Genomic DNA, 15,585 nt, shown 5'->3' on the forward strand with positions numbered 1-15,585 from the left:
TATACTATGATGTTTTTTTAAGACATTTTGAGGTCAAAAAATTTTTTGACTTTTTTTGTCCGAAAAAAACGCCATACTATACTATGACGTTTTTTATGACATTTTGAGGTCAAAAAATTTTTTGACTTTTTTTGGCATTTTTTGACGCCTTACTATACTATGACGTTTTTCATGACATTTTGAGGTCAAAAAATTTTTTGACTTTTTTTGGCCGATTTTGACGCCTTACTATACTATGATGTTTTTTTAAGACATTTTGAGGTCAAAAAATTTTTTGACTTTTTTTGTCCGAAAAAAACGCCATACTATACTATGACGTTTTTTATGACATTTTGAGGTCAAAAAATTTTTTGACTTTTTTTGTCGGAAAAAAACGGCATACTATACTATGACGTTTTTTTATGACATTTTGAGGTCAAAATTTTTTTTGATTTTTTTTGTCCGAAAAAAACGGCATACTATACTATGACGTTTTTTATGACATTTTGAGGTCAAAAAATTTTTTGACTGTTTTTGTACGAAAAAAACGGCATACTATACTATGACGTTTTTTATGACATTTTGAGGTCAAAATTTTTTTTGACTTTTTTTGTCCGAAAAAAAACGGCATACTATACTATGACGTTTTTTATGACATTTTGAGGTCAAAAAATTTTTTGACTTTTTTTGGCATTTTTTGACACCTTACTATACTATGACGTTTTTTATGACATTTTGAGGTCAAAAAATTTTTTGACTTTTTTTCTCCGAAAAAAACGCCATACTATACTATGACGTTTTTTTATGACATTTTGAGGTCAAAAAATTTTTTGACTTTTTTTGTCCGAAAAAAACGCCATACTATACTATGACGTTTTTTATGACATTTTGAGGTCAAAATTTTTTTTGACTTTTTTTGTCCGAAAAAAACGCCATACTATACTATGATGTTTTTTATGACATTTTGAGGTCAAAAAATTTTTTGACTTTTTTTTGCATTTTTTGACGCATTACTATACTATGAAGTTTTTTATGACATTTTGACGTCAAAATTTTTTTTGACTTTTTTTGTCCGAAAAAAACGCCATACTATACTATGACGTTTTTATGACATTTTGAGGTCAAAAAAAATTTTGACTTTTTTTGGCATTTTTTGACGCCTTACTATAGTATGACGTTTTTTATGACTTTTTGAGGTCAAAAATTTTTTTGACTTTTTTTGTCCGAAAAAAACGCCATACTATACTATGACGTTTTTTATGACATTTTGAGGTCAAAACATTTTTTTACTTTTTTTGTCCGAAAAAAACGGCATACTATACTATGACGTTTTTTATGACATTTTGAGGTCAAAAATTTTTTTGACTTTTTTTGTCCGAAAAAAACGCCATACTATACTATGACGTTTTTTATGACATTTTGAGGTCAAAAAAATTTTTGACTTTGTTTTGCATTTTTTGACGCCTTACTATAGTATGACGTTTTTTATGACATTTTGAGGTCAAAAAAAATTTTGACTTTTTTTGGCATTTTTTGACGCCTTACTATACTATGACGTTTTTTATGACTTTTTGATGTCAAAAAACTTTTTGACTTTTTTTGGCCGAAAAAAACGGCATACTATACTATGACGTTTTTTATGACATTTTGAGGTCAAAAATTTTTTTGACTTTTTTTGTCCGAAAAAAACGCCATACTATACTATGACGTTTTTTATGACATTTTGAGGTCAAAAAATTTTTTGACTGTTTTTGTCCGAAAAAAACGCCATACTATACTATGACGTTTTTTATGACATTTTGAGGTCAAAATTTTTTTTGACTTTTTTTGTCCGAAAAAAACGGCATACTATACTATGACGTTTTTTATGACATTTTGAGGTCAAAAATTTTTTTGACTTTTTTTGGCATTTTTTGACACCTTACTATACTATGACGTTTTTTGACATTTTGAGGTCAAAAAATTTTTTGACTTTTTTTCTCCGAAAAAAACGCCATACTATACTATGACGTTTTTTTATGACATTTTGAGGTCAAAAATTTTTTGGACTTTTTTTGTCTGAAAAAAACACCATACTATACTATGACGTTTTTTATGACATTTTGAGGTCAAAAATTTTTTTGACGTTTTTTGTCCGAAAAAAACGCCATACTATACTATGACGTTTTTTATGACATTTTGAGGTCAAAAAATTTTTTGACTTTTTTTTGCATTTTTTGACGCCCTACTATACTATGACGTTTTTTATGACATTTTGAGGTCAAAAAATTTTTTTGACTTTTTTTGGCATTTTTTGACGCATTACTATACTATGAAGTTTTTTATGACATTTTGACGTCAAAATTTTTTTTGACTTTTTTTGTCCGAAAAAAACGCCATACTATACTATGACGTTTTTATGACATTTTGAGGTCAAAAAAATTTTTGACTTTTTTTGGCATTTTTTGACGCCTTACTATAGTATGACGTTTTTTATGACTTTTTGAGGTCAAAAATTTTTTTGACTTTTTTTGTCCGAAAAAAACGCCATACTATACTATGACGTTTTTTATGACATTTTGAGGTCAAAAAATTTTTTGACTTTTTTTGTCCGAAAAAAACGGCATACTATACTATGACGTTTTTTATGACATTTTGAGGTCAAAAATTTTTTTGACTTTTTTTGTCCGAAAAAAACGCCATACTATACTATGACGTTTTTTATGACATTTTGAGGTCAAAAATTTTTTGACTTTTTTTGGCATTTTTTGACGCCTTACTATACTATGAAGTTTTTTATGACTTTTTGAGGTCAAAAAATTTTTTGACTTTTTTTGTCCGAAAAAAACGCCATACTATACTATGACTTTTTTATGACATTTTGAGGTCAAAAATTTTTTTGACTTTTTTTGTCCGAAAAAAACGCCATACTATACTATGACGTTTTTCATGACATTTTGAGGTCAAAAAATTTTGACTTTTTTTGGCATTTTTTGACGCTTTATTATACTATGACGTTTTTTATGACATTTTGAGGTCAAAAATTTTTTTGAATTTTTTTGTCCGAAAAAAACGCCATACTATACTATGACGTTTTTTATGACAATTTGAGGTCAAAAAAAATTTTGACTTTTTTTGGCATTTTTTGACGCCTTACTATACTATGACGTTTTTTATGACTTTTTGAGGTCAAAAAATTTTTTGACTTTTTTTGGCCGATTTTGACGCCTTACTATACTCTGACGTTTTTTATGACATTTTGAGGTCAAAAAATTTTTTGACTTTTTTTGTCGGAAAAAAACGGCATACTATACTATGACGTTTTATATTACATTTTGAGGTCAAAAATTTTTTTGACTTTTTTTGTCCGAAAAAAACGGCATACTATACTATGACGTTTTTTATGACATTTTGAGGTCAAAATTTTTTTTGACTTTTTTTGTCCGGAAAAAACGCCATACTATACTATGACGTTTTTTATGACATTTTGAGGTCAAAATTTTTTTTGACTTTTTTCGTCTGAAAAAAACGGCATACTATACTATGACGTTTTTTATGACATTTTGAGGTCAAAATTTTTTTGACTTTTTTTGGCATTTTTTGACGCCTTACTATACTATGACGTTTTTTATGACATTTTGAGGTCAAAAAAATGTTTGACTTTTTTTGGCATTTTTTGACACCTTACTATACTATGACGTTTTTTATGACATTTTGAGGTCAAAAAATTTTTTGACTTTTTTTGGCCGATTTTGACGCCTTACTATACTATGACGTTTTTTATGACATTTTGAGGTAAAAAAAAAATTGACTTTTTTTGGCATTTTTTGACGCCATACTATACTATGACTTTTTTATGACATTTTAAGGTAAAAATTTTTTTTTCTTTTTTTGTCAGATTTTGACACCTTACTATACTATGACGTTTTTTATGACATTTTGAGGTCAATAAAAATTTTGACTTTTTTTGGCATTTTTTTGACGCCTTACTATACTATGACGTTTTTTATGACATTTTGAGGTCAAAAAAAATTTTGACTTCTTTTGGCCGATTTTCACGCCTTACTATACTATGACTTTTTTATGACATTTTGAGGTAAAAAAAAATGTTGACTTTTTTTGGCCGATTTTCACGCCGTTCAGGAAACCTCCCGAACTTCCCGGTGGCCAGCCCGCCCCTGATTAGCAGCGACCATAAAGTCATAAGCCAGCAGCAAAATATGCTAATACATGCTAATTAGTGCAAACATCCAGGTAAAATAGTGAGAAATTTACTTACTGAGAAAAATGCAACATAGACTCCTTCGATGGTCGGTTAGTACAGTCTACACTACAACAAGCCATTTATGTCACAAAAACCTATCCGAACATTGGCAAACAAACATGGACACTGCAGCCCCTGTCAACCGTTGGAGGTAGCCGGAGGCCTCTGGATGTAGCCGCCTAGCTCAGCCGATGCTTTAGCAAAGAGCTAACTGCCAGTTACAGTCTATGGGGCTATCACTCAACATAGCCACGCCCTAATTTATGAAAGAATTCTAAGCCTAAATAACACTAAAACGGTTGTGGTGCAAAAAAATTCACCCCCTCCACAGTGTTCACAGAGGTGTAAATTATCAATAGAGACCAAAAACAAAAAATGTACCAGGCTGTAAATGTTTTTTTAGGTTGTAAAGTTGAGAGAGACCCATAATTATAATAATTTACTCTATATAAGTTGTATTTCTAGCTCACACACAATGTGAATACATACATAGAAGAATACATCGCCCATGTCAGTGCTTAAACTAATACGGCACATTCAGTTGCCAGTTTACTCGGTACACCAAGTTAAATCCTAGATAAATCCTACCTTCAAGAAGGAAGGTAGACTGCTGTATTACACTGCATTAGATTTAACCTGGTACTTCTAAGAATTACAATAATTTATTATAATTTATCATCAGTCAGTTTCACATTTTATCAGTTCACAGATACTTTAAGATTGACTGGGTTGTATGGGTTCAATGGTCAAGGACAGCTGGCAGGACAGAAGGAAGCTCACCGGTGGTTCTGAGAACTGAAGCAGTGTCTGTGAAACCTGATAATTGTTAACTCTTTCTGTCTGCTGTGTTGCTTTGTTGCAGATAGTTCCAAACTTTTGCCTGGAGCCTGTCTGGTCACTCACGGAAATCAGGTCATCGATGAAGGCTATCCTGGCGCTCTGTCCCGATACACACTCGACTTTGTTCTCCTCTACTCCTTCCTCCCTGCCCTCCTGCTGCTGGGCATGATCAGCTTCAAGATCAGAGACAAGCTTGTTCGTCACTAAAGCTGCAGACTCACATTTGTGGAAGAACCTACAGTTTAAACATGAACTGGACTGAGTCTGGTTTTTATGATCCAAAACAGATTTATAGTCAGACCAATGATACAAGAACAAAGAACTTCTGTTAGACCTTTAAAAAAAATCCCAGTGCAGGGCACCATAAATCAACCAAGCAACAAACAGATTCAGCTTAAGGTTCTGTATAGTCTATAGGCAGTTTCTGACTGGAACAAGTAATATTTGCACTATTGTCAAATTAATGCTTTTTGTATAAAAGTATATACAAAGTGGCCCATGTAAACTACATGTAACTCAAATCTTAAACTATAAACAACCAGTGTAAGTCAAAATTGTTTGTGATGAGAATGTGATGTCTACAGTAATAATGTAAAATTGTTTTTTTTTCTAGAACACATTTTAGCATCAGGAAACTGTACAGTAGTTTTGTAGTGTTTAAAACAAGCTTGTGGAAAAAGTCTCTGGAAATATACTAGTTGTATGAATGATCACATACGTAGAAAAAATAAACACAATGACATACAAGTAAATAAATAATGCAACAAAAATGTGGGTGTATCTGTGTGACCATAAAGCTGATCTCTCAGGACTCTAGCTCCAGTCCTTTCCATGACTTAGCTGCATTCCTCTTATACTGCTCCAACTCCTGAAAGACAAGTGCAGACAGAAAGAGAGACTGATTTAAAAAAAAAGGGGGGGGGGTTTGATATACTCAAAGCTGGTATGATACAGTAAAGTGCTGCTGTGATCTGGTGGATAAAATCTTTGAAAAAGCTGCATAATACCATACACAAACTAAACTTACTGGCTACACTGGTCTCACTTTTTGCCCTTGTGGAGACATGCTGCCTCTGGACGAAGTACATGTTGTTAAATAACCATCTGAATTTTCAAAAGACAGTAGGAATTTGTCTTCCAGATAAACAGATGCTGAGCTCTGTGACATGAATGTAATGATACATAAGAAGGCATAAATTGGGGCTAAGGGTACACAAGCTCAGATAGAAGCATTAGCAGAAAATTATCTCTTATTACATTCAAGCCCGGGATTGGTTTGCATGAAAGATATCAGTTTGCAATCTGTCCTGACACGCATATTTGCTTTCACAAACTTTATTCTCTCCACTCAGGTGGAAAAAACCTTTACCCTAGTTCTCTGACTGGTTAACCAGACCAATTGTATGTTGCACCAGCCAATGGAAGAGCAAGATGGCTAGCATCAGGTGAGAGTCAGTCAGCGATAACAGTGCGTGATTTGTGTTTGTGACTCGAACAGGTTACTGCAGTTCAAGTGCCAGAGTGGCACCCTGGCAGGCCGTCAGGATGATTACTAATCTCTGAGTTTATAACTATAGGATATATTAAAGTCTGTTAATGAGACCATAACAGAAACATTACTACATACAGACTATTGGAGGACAAAAGGTTACTTTGGAACATTACCTTTGTTTAAAACAGGTGTGGAGCAGAGAGACAGTTTAATAGCAGATCCACAGGATCTGTCGCTCTGACAAAGTGTGAAATATTAAATTTGGCCTTGCCTGGAGCAGTGGAAGGGCAACAACTGAACCCACTTCTGTTTTTTCATGATCTCACTACACCAAGGTAAGAGTTAATGAGATCACTTGAAGTGCATAAAAAATAAATTGTTCTAGATAGCCATTAATAAAAATCTTGAGCTCTCACTCTGGAGCTAAGGGGCCTGTTGTGTCACTATACCTTAACTCTAACACTAAGAGAAGGCAGCAATGACAAAATAAAAACAAATTAAAGAAACAAAGAGGAAAAGCTTCATCTTACTCCAGGGTTAATGGCTGAAATGCCACTGAATTGTATTCACAACTGTGCAGATCTTAAGTAATTCAGTGCAAGGCTGTGATTGGTCAAGATATGTTACCTGGTCTTTCTGGGCTCTCATGGCATCAATCTGAGGCTCACTGTACTGTGGGTCTTTGGCTGGATCCTTTAGTTCCCTCTGCTCACTGGTACTCTGCAAAATCAGTGCGGTGGACAGGAATACATCAAAAAGGGCCTGTTTACAGTAGGGATGGGGCCAATCCGGTATCGGTATCAGTATCGGGTTCCGATACCAATATAATTTAGGAGATTCCTGATCCAACCTGCGGAGATTTCCGATTCATGAACACGTCTGTGCTTTAATGTTGTCTGCACCCTGTCAGCTGCTCTGATAACTGGCTAAGATTAAGATTAGCTCGATGCTAACATAATATGGAGAATCCCATTGATGCTAGCGCATTAGCATCGGTCGCGCGATTAACTTTTACACACAAACGATAAACCAAAGCGGGACACCATAACAGGAAAGTCATACAGGTAATTCACACACCAACAATATATTACTCACAGACTTATGTCCCTTCTAAGTACAGCAGGAAGAAAATGAACCGTGAGTGAGCTTCTGCCCCTCAGGATATTTGAGATTTGAAAAACCTTGATTTGTTGCTGCTACAAGAGCCAATATACTTAATTTGTGCTGATCAGATCAAGTAGTCCTTTTTAATTCTATTTTATTTGGAGAGGGGTAGTCTAAAAGAAGTTTACCCTTTATGGGTATCTGTCTTGAATTTAATAAATATTGACTGTTAACAGGATTTCCTGTTTTTCTGACTCTTTTCTGACCTTGTACTTACCTCAGGTTGCCTTTTGGGACATACATGCATACATTCGTACATATCATACTTGCCTGTGCCACCAGTGAATGACCTACCTCTTGGGGGAAGACATGCTCGTAGACTTTCTTCCAGAGATCCTTTGGGTTTTTGGCACGCAGAGACGTTATGTCCACATCAGTAGTAGGAGGAGAACCTAAAATAAGAGGAGCATTATTTTAAACACAGTATCATTCAATCCAGGTCATGTCCACAAAGGTCAAGGCAGGTGTAGGTCTTTAAACACAGCACAGGAACACCATTTTAATTCCTCTTAAATGCATTACTACTTTTTGCCACCGAACGGTGCTGTGCCCACCTATTTGACTGAAGGAGTCAGAACCTGCTGGAATGATGAGAGGCTTGGTGGAGTCAGAGGACACTGTTTTCCTGATCACAACATACAAAGAGAAGAAAAAACAATTAAAACCAAAGAATTAAATAAATATTGCGGTAACATATAAAACAATTTATTTTTATTAAAATACTTATTTAGGTGAATGAAATATATTTTCTTTTCAATGCTGCTGTATATAGTCCCTTTGGAGGAGTATCATGTAGATCTCTTGTAAACAGAGTACATATCCCAGGCCCAAAATGTTTGAAAAAATGTGCCATATATTATATTATTCATTTCCCAGGCCTTTTCTATTAATAGTTGGTGCTCAAGGACATGATCATCCTCACCCTCTGTCCAGACCGAAAGCCAGGTGGGAGAAGAAACTCTTGGTTTTTGACATTAGGCTCTCCGACTTGATGCTAGTGAACTGATGAAAAGAAACAGAAAGAAGAATGGAATGAGAGAAAAGAGGAGGGGAAACAGGTGATAAAATGGATGGATTTAACAGTAAGAATAAACATACAGAGGAAATAAAATTAAAAAAGTGCAAACCAAAGTATGTTTTAATTTAAGTAATGTTAAAGTGTTGTGTAGACTGAAAAAGTGCACTCACAATAAGAGAGGCTGCATAGTAGTGGGCAATAAAACGCAGTGTTTTACTAACCACTTTCCTCTTGCCAGAGTCAAATTCCTGCAACACAGATGAAAGAAATCTTCTTCTAAATGTGTCACACAAATTATATCAGCATCAAAGAGAAAACTTTAGAAATAAAATGTACAATTTACATGAGTGTAACAGTAACAATAAAGGACCAAACACCTTAACAACTCCTCTGTCTAGAAATGCATTCTGTACATTAGCAATATTTAAAAAGGATATGCAATAAATGTCACAAAATGTAATTTATTCAGCAAGTGATCAATTGTATTTGTCTACGTTCAAGGATTTGATTTACCTGAAAGATGTCATACTTGCTGCCAATGATGAGCAGAGGAACAGGAAAGGGACTGATCAGCTCTCTGTCCTGATAAAAGAGATAACAGTTAACTCATGATCAGGAGCTTACAGTATATCTTCATAGAGTAAAAACAAATCATCCTTCATTAACAAGAAAAAGCTTTAATCATACTGCAGATGCAAACAACTACTGTATGTTGCCCTTGACTGGTGTCACAAACTGGGCCAAGGACTGTGGCAACAGGGGAGTCCACATAAAGGTTACGCTAAAAACAACAACTATCATTTCCAACTAAATGAACAATGGGGTGTGGAAATCAGTGGCATGTGTGCTGCTGTGAATGTGTTGTATGTGCAGGAGCAAAAGAAAAGAAAGAAGGAACAAAGAGAGATTGACAGAGTGAGCACATGGACCAACTTTATGGTCTGGAAGGCTCAGGTGAGTTACATCAGCTGACGACCCTCCCATATCAACCAATCGCCTGTTCAGGTTGGCCAGGACAACCTCCAAGACAGTGGGAGGGGTGTCACACTGAGCAGAAATTATGTTAAAATTATGGTGAGTGTAATGAGCTGAAGTCTTACAGGATAGTCTTTAGGTAAGACACATGCTGCTGAGCGGACAGACATCTGGTGTTTGGTTCCAGCTTTGGCTTTTTCTGCTTGTTGTGCCTGAGAAAAGACTTTCTCCAACTGAGCTTGTGCTGCCTGCAGCAGCTTTTCCATGGTCCCCCACAGGGCATTGGGTTTAGACAGGTCCAGGACAAGGATTACAGAAAGAGACCTGGAAAAAGAAAGGAAGGACTTTCTTTGGTTTTAAAGACATGACACTGCTGCTCAAACCATGGTGATTTTATAGAAACTGTCTGAATAGAAAACATGAGTAATATGCACATTCAGAACATGTCAAACACTGCCCCTTACACTAGAATATATCACAACAGTGGAATGTTTAGAAATGTGTGTAAGTGACCTACCTGAAACTGGCAGGTGTGATGGGAATCTGGACCAGGTCTGACAAAGAGGTCCCTCCTCCCAGCTCCCATAGGTGGGCTATGTCTTTGGGCTGAAAGAGGAAACCATTGTGCTAAATGTGCTTGAGTACTGGAAGTTGCAATGAAAGAATTTAGTGATTTATTGAGTCTTTTGTAGCTCTACAATGATTCATTTTTCACAGGGGTCCTTCTTATTGATTGAAAAGTACATGGTTTGAGACAATTACAACTTATTAGGACAATCAGGTGTGCATTTGTATTAGATTTATTAGACTCCAGAGTGTCCATAACTAACAAGTCTTCCTTACTGTGCTGTGTCCTCGAGCCCGTCTGCCGAAAGTGTACTCCAGTGCCAGAGTTGGCTTGGATGGTTCATCCCTGACGGATAGAAAGAAAATCAGTATATTGCTTTTGGTTAGATCACGTTGTTAACGTAATCTAACCAAAAAAAGTCCACTTACAAGGCTTCAGTGCTTTCAACCTAATCAAACTGTTTTTTTGTTTTCTTCTTTGCAAATGGAGCTGGATCTGGTGCTATTTTGAGTCATATCATCAGCTCTATTCTCTGAAGAAGACAGTGAGATGCAGTTGAAAGCTTTGAGAGCTTTTAAGTGGACCTTTGAGGTTCGGTTATGAATTATATATTCTGTTCCTAAAAGTCAAGATTGAACTTCCACGCTCAGAATAACTGACATGTTTCCTTGTGCTTTGGGTGACTCGTCTCTTTAACTTTAGTCTGCGTGAATATGAAAAAGCGAGTTTGGGTTTATCAAGGCGACGGATTTTCTAATTTTGAGATGAGAGTAGATTACACACTCACCTGTCCAGGCACCTGAGGAGAATGGAAGTTTTACCCTGAAAAAAACAACAAAGAAAAGCAACGGTGACCTCACTACCTACACCTTATGAAGCTAATACCAGTAAAAGGAAAACTGTCTGTGGCGTGGCACGACAGTAAACATACCCCAGACTTGCTCCCCATCAAAAACACGCTCCTCTCGCTGACCGTCTCTCCCCCGTCCTCCTCCTCCTCGCCGCCGCTCTCCCGATTGCGGACCTCCGCCGCAGCCAGCTCCCATAGCGTGTCTGAGCTGACAAACACAAGACAGAAACGTTTTGTTCGGAAAAAAAAACGTTATAGTCTGTCGGGGGAACGTTTAAAAAATACAATGAAAATGGACATATGGACCTCACCTTAGTTTTGGCATCAAATTCGATATTTGACTAACAAAGTTTACAAACTAGCTAAATGGCTAAAACCGAAGGAAACCGTCACAAGCGTTGCCAGAGTAACGGCGCGTTTTGATGATGTAATCGTTTTCCTTCCCAATGGGCATTATGGGAAATGTAGTGCCTGATAGTCAACTTGTCGCCGGTACAGGGAGAACATGCAAACTCCGCACAGAAGAGCCCAGACCGGACAGGCGACAGTGCTAACCACTGCCTTAAAATAGACGTGAATTTAGAAATATAATCTCACCATGTTCACTCTCTGCAAACTGTCATAACTTTAGCGAAGAATTAATCCAATAAAATGTGATCACTGTTTCTGGGAGGCCTGGACAGCCGTTACAGAAATTTTCTGAGACCTTTAATGGGGAGTTGTTGTGGTTTTGCCCTGGCTTCGATCACCATAATGTTAGATATCATTTTTACTGGTTTGAACACCAAATTAAATCTGAGATGGCCTGGGAATACTCCTCTTTAATCAGAACACAGTGAAATATTGTTTTTCAGTATCAGCAAAACAGCATTTTCCTCCTCGTTCAGTTGATCTATAAGCTACTGAAAAGTAGGCAGAAGACTTGCAAATAAAATGAAAACATTTAAATTACATTTGATAAAATACTGTACATGAAATGACATCATCCACATTTCTTAGAACAGCTGAGATCTTCGGTGAATTAAAACAGGCATTTCTTCCTGTAGCGATGATCTGAACAACTTGAAATGTTTTGAATAAATCCTTTAATTTGCAGATGGATGGTAATGGATGACAGAGAGTCTCTTTTTGATGAGAACGATGTAATCATATGGTCTGTCATGACTTTTTCCTGGGCTGGTCACAATAGGGTACATTTTCTAATAGAAGGCTTTCTCTGGGTCGAAGCACTGTGAGATAGACAGAGAAAAAAACACTTAACAAGTACATATTATTAGGAAAAAAACATTCACATGTAAGTTATTATTTCTAATGAATTTTTTTGCATAAAATGTTACTTTCTAGCATGATACCAAATTTGTAGGAAAAAACATAGAAGGAGAAAAATTATATCATACAGAGCTTGTTTTCTTCAACATGTTCCATTTGCAATACAGTCTCTCGAAGAACAACTTCCACATCTGAGCCCATTTTGATCATCTGTGAAAAACAGAAGGATTATGAGCTTTTCATGATGCACTGAAGACACGGATGTTGGTACAACTGGAGAAAAGCTACTGTGTCAGAGCATGCTGCGTTTTGCTGTTTTTTGTCTGTTTTAGGGAAACTATCATAGGAAACCTGTTATGCAGATTCTGCTACAATTAGATTTAAATTTGTTTGTTAATTTTACTGCATGTTTACTGTAGCTCACTGTGTAGATGAAATATAAAGGCTGGACACTAAGCAATTCTTAGTTAAGGTTAAAAATAAAAAGTGCAAACTTGGGCATTACTAAACTACGCCATTGTACCACACGTACGAATCGATCTTTAGAAAATAAAAGGAGAATCGATTCAGAATCTGAGAATCGACTTTATCAATACAAATCTACTCCTGAATAAGGTGGAATGGCAAACTACTAATTCTGGATTAGAAATGGACACTGTACCTTCTCAATGTTTTCTTCTGACGTTTCATTTTTGTTTTTCCGGAACTCCTCGTTGATCTTTAATCTTGCAGCTTGTGGAAGAAAAAAAATGCATTTGATACTGCATCAAGTTATCCACTGTTTGGTAAGGCTTAGTAAACATGAAATATAACTCACCTGTCAGTGCTCTGCTGTCATCTTTGAACACAGCCATCCTTGTTCTGTGCAGCGCTTTGAACACGCTTAGGACCTGCATTTATACAAGCAGTCAGCTTACTGAACTGAAGCAGTAACAAGCACTATGTAATAATTAAAGGAACGTTTTGTGCTCTCCCATTTTAAATAATGTACTGTTTACTCATGTATGCCGAAACCGTAGTCTGGCTATTAGTGTCTCCTCTCTTCTGATTCCCATCAAACCAGCTTTCCTCTGAATTTTATACAACCATCTCACTGTTCTCTCTTCTACCCACTATTTTTGCCACTTTTTTTATATCTCATGCTTAATTGTGGTCTTCATTTCTGTTTTACCTAAGTTTACTATAGTTTACTATCACGCCAGTGGGATTTTCCTCTGTTGCTTCCTTCGCACATTTGTCAGCTAACAATTCCCTCTATTGTAGCTCCACACTACCAATAACCATGCAAACACACACGTCGATAATGAAGTCAGCTAAAGGAGCAAAAAACCCCACAGTTTTAATAATGTTATTCTTGTAAAACACGATCACGTCTCACCCTCACCTTCAAACGAGCCGCCATCTTGACTTTCTGAGCTCACTTCCGGCGTAGAGGAAGTATCAACGTTGACCAATCAGAGCAGACCTCTTCAATGACGCGGATTGTACTCACTGAGCTTGAGCGTTCAGTTTCACTTTATCTGCGCCAACATGGCTGATGAAACGGCCAAAGCGCAGGCTGCCCAGCCGGGCGGGGACACAATATTCGGGAAAATCGTACGCAAAGAGATCCCTGCCAACTTTATGTATGAGGATGACCAGGTATGCATTATATATTTTCACTTATAAAGACATTTGAATGCAGTAAAGTCACTCTGCGTGACAGCGTGCCTTGCAGGTGGCGCTTAGCTAACGTTAGCTCTGCGCTAGCTTTGCAGCACTGTTCCGTAATTTAGTGAATGTTTAAGGAAACGTCTTATGTGCAGGTCGTGTATCACAGTCAAACCAACCCATAGCTGTTCTGTGCATAGCTTGCACTCAGACTACTTTGATATCTGCTTTAAAGCAGAATAAGCAATAGAAAGAGTAGTTGCTCGTGTTTCATTTGCAGCCACACGGCATCTGCAGACAGTTGGCTTTCCACCAAAATATGGCCACTTGGCCCAGTCTGTCTTCTACTCCAGTAAATCCCTCGTAGCTTCTGCAGATTGTCTACATGCATGTGTAATTATTTCTGTGGTCTGGATGTGATCTAGATCAAGGCAAGGCATCTAAACATTAAATGCGAAGCTGCCAGTGTCGTATCCGGACAGAAGGCAACCCAACCATTCTCAGCACTGCATCTCAGACAGGCTTTTACTGCATTGTGTTAATGCATTGGCAATACTGTCCGTCTGAAACAGATCCAAACAACCGAAGTCATATTTAAATAGTGTGACAATTTTATATCAATGGATTAAATTAAGTCAAAGGAGAAAATCAATAATTTAGGCTTTCAACATACTGATACAGCTGCCAATGACATTACACTACACCGATATTACCCTGTACAAACATGGTTCATATTTATTTAGTTTAATGTTTGTAAATCCTGACTAACAACAATACAATTATTCATTTCTTCATTATATTACCAAAATAGAATTGGGTTTGTTTGATTTTTTTTAAATAGCAGCACATCTGTTTGCACAGGCTAAATTCAACTTCTGAATTTTGTTCTTTTTTTGTATTTCAGTGTGTAGCCTTCCCTGATATTTCTCCTCAAGCTCCCACTCACATCCTCGTCGTCCCAAAGAAGCCAATTGTTCAGCTGTCACAAGCAGAGGATAGTGATGCTGCCGTAAGTATGATAGACTGTGGCATGACTTATTCCCACTTTCAGATTTGTCTAACAGCATTCTGTCGGTGACCACTAGATGGAACCCTTTACAGCCAACTCGATGCTTGTCAGGGCATATACAGTACCTGAACATTGTCATTCATAAAGTCTCTCTGTTTTTTAGTTGTTGGGCCACTTGTTGATAGTTGCAAAGAAGTGTGCTCAACAGGCGGGCCTGTCTAACGGCTACAGGATTGTCATCAATGATGGGCCACATGGAGGCCAGTCTGTCTACCACATCCACATCCACGTTCTGGGCGGGCGCGTGATGGAGTGGCCCCCCGGTTAACCCATCCCAATCCCATTACAGGCCATCTTGCCATCATGATTCACGTGTTGTCTGACAACCTGTTCTGATAAACTTGGACTTAAACCGTTTGTCATGTGAAATAAGAGTCACACAAAACCTGGGAATTCACCAATGGTAATAAAATGCACTTCACAACATCAGCGTCATGTTTTGTTTTTATCTAAAATTCTTCAAACTGC

The 15,585-nt window shown here is 36.7% G+C and overlaps 4 protein-coding genes across 6 annotated transcripts in view; 2 read left to right on the forward strand and 2 right to left on the reverse strand.

Moving 5' to 3' along the window:
- abcg5 (ATP-binding cassette, sub-family G (WHITE), member 5) overlaps positions 1 to 5,272 on the forward strand; it is a 34,943-nt gene extending 29,671 nt beyond the window's left edge. The window contains exon 14 of the mRNA XM_041049961.1: positions 5,085 to 5,272. Within this exon, the coding sequence (XP_040905895.1) occupies positions 5,085 to 5,269 (185 nt within the window). The 3' untranslated portion in view covers positions 5,270 to 5,272. The remainder of the gene's footprint in view (positions 1 to 5,084) is intronic.
- Positions 5,273 to 5,471: 199 nt separating this feature from the next.
- On the reverse strand, positions 5,472 to 11,546 carry dync2li1 (dynein, cytoplasmic 2, light intermediate chain 1). 3 transcript variants are annotated; one of them, XM_041049962.1, is made up of 13 exons: positions 11,441 to 11,546; positions 11,211 to 11,337; positions 11,067 to 11,101; positions 10,555 to 10,624; positions 10,229 to 10,317; positions 9,837 to 10,035; positions 9,250 to 9,318; positions 8,907 to 8,984; positions 8,641 to 8,720; positions 8,273 to 8,343; positions 8,013 to 8,110; positions 7,182 to 7,274; positions 5,472 to 5,930 (listed from the first exon to the last, which is right to left on the reverse strand). In XM_041049962.1, the coding sequence occupies exons 1-13, from the start codon at positions 11,452 to 11,454 to the stop codon at positions 5,868 to 5,870; spliced, it is 1,086 nt and encodes a 361-aa protein (XP_040905896.1). In that variant the 5' UTR covers positions 11,455 to 11,546; the 3' UTR covers positions 5,472 to 5,867. The 3 variants fall into 3 exon arrangements, with proteins under 3 accessions (XP_040905896.1, XP_040905898.1, XP_040905897.1); XM_041049964.1 differs by having other exon boundaries at positions 11,211 to 11,332; positions 11,441 to 11,496; XM_041049963.1 differs by lacking the exon at positions 7,182 to 7,274.
- A 386-nt stretch (positions 11,547 to 11,932) lies between these two features.
- On the reverse strand, positions 11,933 to 13,814 carry lyrm7 (LYR motif containing 7). Its single transcript, XM_041049967.1, has 5 exons — positions 13,783 to 13,814; positions 13,216 to 13,288; positions 13,060 to 13,130; positions 12,527 to 12,608; positions 11,933 to 12,358 (listed from the first exon to the last, which is right to left on the reverse strand). The coding sequence occupies exons 1-5, from the start codon at positions 13,798 to 13,800 to the stop codon at positions 12,288 to 12,290; spliced, it is 315 nt and encodes a 104-aa protein (XP_040905901.1). The 5' UTR covers positions 13,801 to 13,814; the 3' UTR covers positions 11,933 to 12,287.
- Positions 13,815 to 13,882: 68 nt separating this feature from the next.
- Positions 13,883 to 15,543, forward strand: hint1 (histidine triad nucleotide binding protein 1). Its single transcript, XM_041049965.1, has 3 exons — positions 13,883 to 14,039; positions 14,953 to 15,057; positions 15,221 to 15,543. The coding sequence occupies exons 1-3, from the start codon at positions 13,929 to 13,931 to the stop codon at positions 15,383 to 15,385; spliced, it is 381 nt and encodes a 126-aa protein (XP_040905899.1). The 5' UTR covers positions 13,883 to 13,928; the 3' UTR covers positions 15,386 to 15,543.
- The last annotated feature ends 42 nt before the right edge of the window (positions 15,544 to 15,585 follow it).

This window comes from Toxotes jaculatrix, chromosome 11 (assembly GCF_017976425.1).
Source record: "Toxotes jaculatrix isolate fToxJac2 chromosome 11, fToxJac2.pri, whole genome shotgun sequence".
NCBI lineage: Eukaryota > Metazoa > Chordata > Actinopteri > Toxotidae > Toxotes > Toxotes jaculatrix.